The sequence below is a fragment of the Sander lucioperca genome, chromosome 13 (genome assembly GCF_008315115.2).
Source record: "Sander lucioperca isolate FBNREF2018 chromosome 13, SLUC_FBN_1.2, whole genome shotgun sequence".
In the NCBI taxonomy this organism is placed as follows: Eukaryota; Metazoa; Chordata; class Actinopteri; order Perciformes; family Percidae; genus Sander; species Sander lucioperca.
Genome location: NC_050185.1, coordinates 30,647,834 through 30,658,341, shown reverse-complemented (window position 1 = coordinate 30,658,341; position 10,508 = coordinate 30,647,834). Strand labels below are relative to the sequence as shown.

Sequence of the window (10,508 nt, the reverse complement as noted above, 5' to 3'; positions counted from 1 at the left end):
TCATGCTTTTAATTCATTTGTTATATTCTCACTCTTTCATGTTACTAGGTATAACAATGATAACTACGATGGAATACTAACCATTTATTAGCCCAACAGCATGTCTTTACAGCAGCATGGCTAACACCAACCACGGAAGCTAAAGTTACCCACAATCCATCAGGTGTGTCTCATCTACGGATCTGACAGTAGCCGAAAATACACAACGGTTTCAATACCATAAATCTTGCTTAACCACATCACATGGAAATACAGCTGTGGGCAGGAACTGGTCTTAAACTTTTTGTTTGTACTTTCAAGAGTTCAGTGTTGGCTGCTGAAGAGCTACCTTAAAGCTTATAGTTTGTCTTTTGGATTTAAGTTACCGATAAATCACCATTAAATGAATTCATGGCAAGTACTAACCATCAGTTCTCCAAGGTCTGAGTATCCCTAAAAGCAACTTCAAAGAGAGTTTATAGTGTGTGATTGCAACTGTATTACAGCATAAAATGTAACTGTCACAGAAAACTAAACATTAACACTATTTTAAGATTAAACCACATGCATGTCCACTTTAGGATATTGTAAGCCAGGGTTTATATTGCTGTGCATCATAAATGATGAAGCAAAAATTCTAACATTTCCTGTTTCCAGGTTCTCAAATGTTAGCTTCCGCAGCCTGTCTGTGTTTTCTTTATCAGTTTTAGGGTGGTAGATAACTCTTAAAGTGCCCATATTATGAAAAAAATCACTTTTTCTGGGATTTGGGGTGTTATGTTGTGTCTCTGGTGCTTCCACACACATACAAACTTTGAAAAAAAACAACATCCATGCTGTTTTGAGTGAGATACGGTTTCTGAATGTGTCCTGCCTTCAGTCTCCGGGTGAGCTGTTCAAAATCTGCACAGCTTTCTACGTAACTAGCCGAGACGAGGGGCCTAGGGGGCTAACCGCTAGCATGCTAGCGCTAGCTCGTTCTCAATGGCAAAACACTGCTACAACACACACAAATTCACCCTAATCTACAAAATAAAATTGTATAGAACTACTTACATGTCCCTGTTCTGCAGGTATTCCACACAAAGTTGGAAGTGTGCCCTCGTTTAGAAGAAGTCTCCCAGCTAATCCTGCCTTGTACAGGCCGAAGTTGCAGAAACAGCTAGCTAGCTCATGTAATCCTTACCTAGCTACTGCGCATGTTCGACTGCCAACAAAGATGTTACAGAAGTTGCGAGGTCTCTCTGTAGCTAAAACAGAGACCTGAAAACAGTGTGAAAAGAGGAGCTGCAGCAATGTGCAGTACAACAAAAATATGGTGTTTTTTGAAAATTAAACCATGTAAACCTATTCTGATACAATCTCAAATTACAATTATGAGCCTGAAAATGAGCATAATATGGCCACTTTAATACTACGATGTCCATCTAACTATCAATCACATAACAACCTGCAGAAAAATGAACAGCATTTCTACTTGCAGAAACCTGGGCAACCAAAATAAATCCTCCGCCTTATTTACTAAAGGCTTGTGCAGTGTACTCCACATTAGGGCTGCAACTAACGATTATTTTCATTGTCGCTTCATCTTTCGGTTATTTTCTCGATTCATCGATTAGTTTGTTCTATAAAATGTCAGAAAATGGTGAACAATGTCAATCAGTGTTTCCCAAAGTCCAAGACGACATCCTCAAATGTCTTGTTTTGTCCACAACTCAAATATATTCAGTTTACTGTCATAGAGGAGTGGCTGTTTGTAACTTTCAGTTTGTGTTGATTCTAGCGGCCGCTTTGGACAAAAGCTTTGTTTTCACCACTTTCCCTTATAGCTTTTAGTTGTTTTTTGTTTAATTTCCCTTTTTCTGTGATGGCCCTGTCCCAGTTTCAACCATAACTACAGCAGATAACTTCTAAAATTAAATTAAAATACAATTAGGTATTATAACTATATAAAGAAATTCCCTGCTACCCTTTACCTGGCTGGGTACACTAACACGGTTGTTACAATGCTACTCTTGTGACACGGTGTTGTACAGAAATTTGTGACCCGTCAGAATGTGTGACTGTAGAGCCGGCCTGCCTGCCGTAGATCATTTTGTGACTTTGCGGGAAAAATCTGACCCGGCCAAAGGCATTAATAAAAACTATATAAAAATAGCGTTCTTTCAACTGTTAGTCTCGTTTGCTGTTACAGCTCATCAGATGAAAAGTTACACAGTTTAAGAAACATTAAAACGAAGCTGGAATTTAGAGAATTCCTACTCAAACCGATTAACCAATAATCAGAATAGCTTGCGATTAATTTAAAGGTGCCGTGGGTATGATTGTGAAGATCCAGGACTTAGCCAAAAAATTTGAACATCGACAACTTCTCAGTCCCTCCCCCCTTTCTGCTAAACCCCAAAACTGTCTCCTAAGCCCCTCCCCTCACAAGGGAGAATGAATGTGTGTGCATGAGCAGTGATTGACACGCAGTTAGACACCCCCCGCCCCCAGCCCTGATTGGTGCATCTGAACAGGGAGCGGTGGATTTTTGCAAATCGCACTACAGGCTGTAGGTGGTGCCAGAGGAGCTGGATTATTTTTTTTTATTTATTTAATTTTAAAAGCTTCATGTAGTTCTACTGGAACATAGGGTCAGTTTCAGCAAATATGACAGAAAGTTAGTTTTATAAGGCTTACCTACTGCACCTTTTAATAGTTGACAAATAATCGGTTTTGTCCAAAAAAAAAATTGTCCAGCTCTAATTTCATGTCAAGGTCTCAAGATGTTGAATATGTTGATATGAACAATTCACTTCAATTTTATTTATAGTATCAATTCATAACAAGAGTTATCTCGAGACACTTTACAGATAGAGTAGGTCTAGACCAGGGGTTTTCAAACTTTTTGTGTGTGTGGACCACTACTTATAATCAAAGATTTTCACAGACCACCTCATAATAGCCTACACATAATAAAATATGCCTACACACAGTCCTACCTGAATTAATCCGCACCTCTTAATAGGCCTACTAGCACTAAAACTATAACTGGTCATCGCATCAGTACAGGCTTGTTAAAAGGAAAGTTTAAAGAAAAGAAAGTTTACTGCACGCAACGGCTGCCACATATTTAATTCATTTATTTACTCAAGTGCCCGAGCGGCATAATCAGGTTCATTTGAACAACAGGCTTATTTCCATAGCAATGAAGTATTAAATCTATACAGTAACACTTGGATATTGTCAAAATTTCAAAACCTTTGGCGATTTTAGGGGATTATTAATCTTCAGAGTTTTACAAGTCCTCAAAAAGTAGGCTATGTGAAATTGTCCACTTAACAGCACATCTGCGAAATATTTCAGAAACACAAGATCAAGAAACTAACTGGAAATTAAAATAATAATAGGCCTTATTTATTAGGGCCCGAGCGCCAGTGCTGGATCTAGAAAATTTTAGATGAGGTGGCAAGGGGTAGCGAGAGATCTTGGGTGGCAGGGAAAGACGGTACATGGGAACCCCCATATGTATTTTTATTTACCACAGATTTTTTATTTTATTTAAATGCAAGTAAAACTGTAGGAGGTAAGAGATGAACAGACATACAGCAGTAATTACTATTACCTTCCACATGTCATGTTATCCATATTATTATAATGCAGCAATTTAATAATTAGCACTTATTTCACATGCAGTTTGATTAGATGCATTTCTGTTTAAAATAGTGACTTGTGATTGTGCATACACTAGTGTATGGTATTAATAGCCTATAAAACATAGTAGGATCCTAATATTGATTTCTATTGATGAAAAGTAGCTAAGTACATTTACTTAAGTATTGTATTATATACTTAAGTACAATTTTGAGAGATAGGCTACTTGTACCATTTCATGCCACTTAATAATTCCACTCCACATCAGAGGATGATATAAACTTTATTCTCTACAACCATATATTTGATCATTATTAATACAGTTATTGTTTTACATAGAAAATATATCTTTAGATTATGAAATATGATACACTGTCATAGAGTTCTACCCCAAAGTCAATGAAATGTTTTAAAAAGTTTATAAATTAGATGAACCTTGAAATATTGCTTAAATGTTATTGCATCAATTACAGGTTAAATTATATATAATGATATAAAACTATTGAAAATGGCCCTTCTGCATAATTAGTACTTTTGATAAGTGCATTTTGCTGATAAAAGTTTTGTATTTTTTATTTAGTTCATTTTTAATGCAGAAATATAATGAGTATTTATATTGATGATGTTAATGGCAGCTGTAGCTTGCTTCCTGAGCTGTATCGGCCTGTACAGAAAGCAAGCTACAGCTGCCCTTAACATCTGTTGTTGAAGAGTTTAAGGTGGCCAAAGCCCGGCAGCTGATAATGCTTCGCAACAGTAGTGACCAATTGGTCCACCAAGCAGATATCACCATCTGCACAGGACAGAAGTGGTCAGCAAGCAGGGCTGTGGCAGACGCAGAGGCAAGGTTGGCACTGGTTGGGCAGTGGTGGCCTAAAGGTTAGAGAAGCGAGCGTGGGACCGGGAGGTCGCGGTTCAATCCCCAGACCGGCAGGATAAAATCTGGGTGGGGAAAGTGAAAGAGCAGCGCTTAAAGGATCACTGGCTGTGGAGCCCAAGGGGCCAAGGGGGCTGCCCCAGGATGCTGGGGTTAGCTGTCAAGCCCTCTGGAGGTGTTGTGGGTTAATTGACGAAACACTGTTGAAGGAGGGTACCCACCTGATGACCAGAAGAAAGCACCTTGGGCCCACACCACAAAGCTCAGTGGGTTGGACTTGTAAAACGCGAGTGTTGGCCATCACCTCAAATGCTGAGACTTCACCCAGCCATTGAGTTGAGAGCGATGATCCCATCGTATTTCAGACATTGATGTAGCCTGGGATTATTAATGTGTTTTGTTCTCCACTTTTGGAATAATTGTCAAACTTAATTATCTTGATGAAATAATAACTACATGAGTGATAACAATGATAAAACATAACTCAGCAACAGCCCAACATTACACTGTGGACTTACTTGTGAAAAACAAAAAATAAATAATGTATATCATAGTGTATGGGTTTTTTTTAAAATACATATCAGCCGATATATCGGAATATCGGATTTTTAAATCACCAAATATTTGTATCGATATCGGCCTTAAAAATCCTTTATCGGTCGGGCTGTAATATATAGTAACCTGGTTATCCGTTTCCCTGTTAACGTGTCGTAGGTGGCCATGGTGGAGGTGCAGCTGGAGATGCAGTACAGTTACCCTCCTGTGCTCCTCGTTGCCTTCAGCGTGTGCACCACCGTGCTGGTGGCGGTGCACCTCTTCGCTCTGCTGATCAGCACCTGCATCCTGCCCAACGTGGAGGCCGTCAGCAACATCCACAACCTCAACTCGGTCAGCGAGTCACCCCACGAGCGCATGCACTACTTCATCGAACTGGCCTGGGGCTTCTCCACAGCCCTGGGCATCCTGTTGTTTTTAGCCGAGGTGGTGCTCCTCTGCTGGATCAAGTTCCTGCCCGTAGACTCCGGCGGGGCCAAAAGGGTAACCGCCTGCTGCACCACAACAGCCACTGCCGGCGCCAAGCCTACGACACCCCCAACTGTGTCACGGAACAGCGGCTGGCAGGCTGCGCTAGCATCCACCATCATCATGGTCCCAGTGGGGGTGATTTTTGTGGTGTTCGCCGTTCACTTCTACCGCTCTCTGGTGGGCCACAAGACGGAGCGTCACCACCAGGAGATCGAGGAACTGCACAAGATAAAGGTACAGCTAGACGGCCACGAGAGAGGCCTCCAGACTGTGTGATAACATGACCGCAGCCTTCAGGACTTCCCTCTGTGTGTCGTTATGTATCTCTTCTCTGACATTTGTCCTGGTCGTTGTTAATGCCTTGCTTGGACTGGTAGGCAGTGAGCTTTAAAGCTCCTCACTTTGCAGCACAGACAGCCAGTACATGTCAGAGTGCTAATTTATTCTTAAGATGCATTGTAGGTAGAGTGCGGATCGGGACGCGTTTTTCTGTCCGAGCCCGGCCCGAGCCCGACAGGCATTAAGATATTTATTTCTCATACTAATGACACATGTACGTTTGTTTGTGTGGAAAGCCCGCTTTTATTAAGCAACTGGAAGGCATTCGGAAATGTCAACAGATGAGCGCATCAGCGCACGCGGGGCAACAAGCACACGTTAATAAGCTGTTAAAATGTTCAATGTGCTAACCTTTCCTGATCGCTTCGTTTCCGACTGTGATCAGAAAACCAGGGGAGACTCGTTACCTCCAGGGCCGACGTTATGAAATGAATAACGTCGGGGTTAAAATCCCGTTTCTGGTGAGCAAATGAATGAACTTGGCGTTCAGTCTGGGGTTTATTTCGGACACCGCACACACTGTGTACAAAACTTATTATAAACTGATTCCACCAACTCTGCTCCTGTCGCATCTACACGTCTGCTTCCTCTTTCTCTAGCTCTCTTCTGCCCACTTTACACACACGCTGAGCTCTCTTAAAGGAGCCGCAGCACCATTTTACAACAAATGCCTTATCGCGCTGATGTGACCGAGCCTGACCCGAACCCGAATATCATTTCTAAATATCTGTCTAAATATCATTTCTAAATATCCATCCTCTAGTTGTAGGACCTTGTGTCTGTTTTAGATCTGTTTACATGTGTTGGTCAAGGATAATGTAAAAGGTTTACAGAAAAAGAGCTATTATGTTCTGTGTGCCATTTTTTTGTGCCATGTCTGTGTTTTCATGGTAGGGTTTGATGACGAAAGCGGGTTCCATTTTGGATCTGGTTCCACCCAAAATACCCGGATTCATTGTGAGGCTAACAAATCTCTTATTGAATCTTATATCTCCCCTCACGCTTTGCTAGCAAAGAGCTGCCATCACTCTCGCCAGAGGAAATAGTAAATGCCATAAATATCATGCCAAAATATGTAACTTGACTTGTTTGATTATTGTGCTCACTGTAAGCTGGTTTCTGTGCTCAGCCAAAGATTTGTTTGTTAGAGAAAGAATAACCACTCTAACAACAGGATTCAGGATCAAAAGCTGATTACAGCTTAGTTATTTATAAATCTAGTTCCTTGAACATGTTGAATGCTAAATGGACTCAATAAGAGATTTGAAAAGATTTATATTTACTAACCTGATTCAGTACTTGATTCTGATTTGATAAAATGCCATCGAACCCCAGCCCTGTTGCATAGTGAGTGCAGGTCTCGCTGTTTACACTAAACCTTCAACTCAGTCAGGATTACATTATTCATAAAACTGAGCTTGTTGTTTTAACTGAAGTGCGAGTCATGCAGCACAGTACAAGAAACTTGGTGTATGTCTGACTGATTGAGGGCTTCTGTAAAGTCTTAACATTTTTTGCATTCTTTTGAAATTCTTGGGAGGTTGGTGTCAATGTGTTTTTACATCCAAAATCTCAGACAAGCCCAAATGTAATTTTCCTCCTTCAAATAGCGTTTATTGTCTTTTACAAAGACCATGGCGCCTGTGTAAAAGGTGTCAAGCCAATCGATTCTGCAAACCGATGCTGCTCAAAGTCCTTATATACGAATGTGTTACTGTCCAAATATAGTTCTGCCTTACAGAATGATTGCCTTTTATGAACTGCTGTTTTTGATAAAGGTCATAACCCAAGCAGATATTTTTTGCTGGAAATGTAGTCGAGACAAAGCTTAAACCAATGAAGTTTAAAGGTGGAGTCTGCAATTCTGGAGATAGATTCTTGAACGCAACACCCAAATAAATACCAAGGAACCTTATAAGTTTCCTTACGAAACATCCCTCCCGTCAGTGCTCCTTTTTTACGGTCCTCTCGCTCCCACTGGTTTTCTCTTTATACATCCATGGCCTTTCCCCTGTCCTGTGCATAAGCACGCTGGAATAGTGTTGTGTGGCTCGGTCTGAGCCACTTTGTTTGTTCCCCATTTACAGAGCCAGGGCTGTGAATGAACACCGGACATTGCACATACAGACCATGAGGAGATACTCAATGAATATTACAAAAAGTATATTGGATTAGAATCGCAGACTCCACCCTTAAATGTTCAGTTGGATGTGGATGGAAATGAGAACAGTCATAGAGTACATGTTGTGACCTTCAGTTTATGAAGTAAATACTGGAGACCTTTCATTAAGTGTGGGTTAAGACTCACCAGTTGGCACTTTCTTGGATGAGGACCGAGTATGTTACTGTGTTTAAAAAAAAAAAAAGAAAATGTACCAACCTGTTATCACATTCCAAAAAAAAATTGACATGACTGACCAAAGTGTTGCTCAGTTGTTTGTTTCTTGATTCTCAGAAGAGACAGAAGTGCACTTGTAGTTTAGTTGTACAGTGAGCGAGTGTCTGGGTTCTTATCAGAGAACATCTTGCTTTGTCTCGTGTTTGTGCATTTGTGCTTCTTAAATGAATACTGCAGAGGTCATGGAGACCTGTGTTGGAAGATAAAATTCACAACCTGCCACAGACTTCTAAAATAAAAAACAATTATAAAGTTCTCATTGTCTCCTGTGTGTGTCTATAACCAGTCACAGTGATTCAAACGCAAGATAAATATGTTTGCGTTAAGTGTTGTTTTAAAAAAGTCATAGTATATTATGTCGAAAAAAAAGTCACAGTATAGTATGTCAAAAAAATGATAAAAAGCTCACACTATAGTTAGTCGAAAAAAAGTCATAGTATAGTATTTAGAAAAAAGGAAGAAAAAAAAGTTATAGTATTTAGAAAAAAGGAAGAAAAAAAAGTCATAGTATGTCGAAAAAGTCATTAAAAACACATAGTATAGTATGTTGAAAAAAAGTCATAGTATAGTTAGTATGTCGAAAAAAGTCATAGTATATATGTCGAAGGAACTCATAAAAAAGTCATACTATAGTATGTTGAAAAAAGCCATAAAAATGCCATATTATAGTATGTTGAAAAAAGTCATATTATAGTCTGTGTGTTATAGTATGTCAAAAAAGGCATGAAAAAGCCATAGTATAGTTATGTCAGAAAAAGGTCATAAGAAGTCATAGTATAGTATGTTGAAAACAATCATAAAGTGGTAGCATAGTATGTCAAAAAAGTCATAAAAAAGACATAGGATAGTATGCTGAAAAAAAGTCATAGTATAGTATGTTGAAAAAAAGTCATTATAGTCAGTGTTTTATAGTATGTCAAAAAAAGTCACAGTGTAGTATGTCAAAAAAATCATAAGGTCATGGCATAGTATGTCGAAAAAGTCATAAAAAAAGACGTATAGGATGTCGAAAAAAAGTCATAGTATGTAAAAAAAAAATCATAAAAAGGTCATAGTATAGTAAGCCGAAAAAAAGTCATAAAAAAAGTCATAGTATAGTATGACCAAAAATCATGAGAAAATCACAGTATAGTATGTCGAAATAAAGTCATATAGTAAGTCAAAAAAAGTCATGAAAAAACCATAGTATAGTATGTCATAAAAGCTATAAAAATGTCATTGTATAATAAAGTTGAAAAAAAAGTCAGTGTAGTATGTCGAAAATAGTCATAAAAAAGTCATAGTATAGTATGTTAAAAACAATCATAAAAAAGTGGTAGCATACTATGTCAAAAAAGTCATAAAAAAATCATGGCATGAAAAAGGTCATAAGACATCATATATATGTATAATATGTAAAATAAAGTCATTGTATAGCATGTCGAAAAAGTAATATAAGGTCATGGTATAGTATGTCGAAAAAATCATAAAAAAGTCATAGTGTAGTATGTCGAAAAAATCATAAAAAGTCATAGTATAGTATGTCGAAAAAAGTCAGTATAGTATGTCGATGAAAGTCACAGTAATAGTATGTCGAAAAAGTCATAAGAAAGTCATGGTATAGTATGTCAAAAAATTCATACAAAAGTCATAACATAGTATGTTGAAAAAAAGGAAACAAAAAAGTAATAGTATAGTATGTCGGTATAGTATGTAAAATAATGGTCATGGTATAGTATGTAAAATAAAGTTATTATATAGTATGTCGAAAAAACTCATAAAAAAGTCATAGTATAATATGTCGAAAAAGTCATAAAAAAGACATAGTATAGTATGTCAAAAAAATTATAAAAAGGTCATAGGATAGTACGTTGAGAAAGTCATAAAAAAAGTCATAGTATAGTATGTCGAAAAAATCATAAACAAGTCATTATTTTGATACATTTAATACATTTATTTTTCGACTACTAACTATACTATTCCTTTTTTATGACATACTATACTACGACTTTTTTATTACTTTTTCGACATTCTATATCATGACTTTTTATGATTTTTTTCGACATAAAAAACTATGACTTTTTTATGACTTTTTTCGACATACTATACAATGACTTTTTTATGACTTTTTCGACATACTATATTGACTTTTTCGACATTCTATATAATTACATTTTTATGACTTTTTTTCGACATACTATACTATGACTTTTTTTAATGACTTTTTTTCAAAAAACTATACTATGATTTTTTTCCACATATATTATTGCTTTA

At 37.8% G+C, this 10,508-nt stretch overlaps 1 protein-coding gene across 1 annotated transcript in view; it reads left to right on the top strand.

Moving 5' to 3' along the window:
* The window catches only part of orai2 (ORAI calcium release-activated calcium modulator 2), a 12,778-nt gene extending 4,267 nt beyond the window's left edge, over positions 1–8,511 (top strand). Inside the window, exons 3-4 of the mRNA XM_035990880.1 lie at positions 5,207–5,980; positions 6,627–8,511. Coding sequence (XP_035846773.1) covers positions 5,207–5,794 — 588 coding nt within the window. The 3' untranslated portion in view covers positions 5,795–5,980; positions 6,627–8,511. The remainder of the gene's footprint in view (positions 1–5,206; positions 5,981–6,626) is intronic.
* The last annotated feature ends 1,997 nt before the right edge of the window (positions 8,512–10,508 follow it).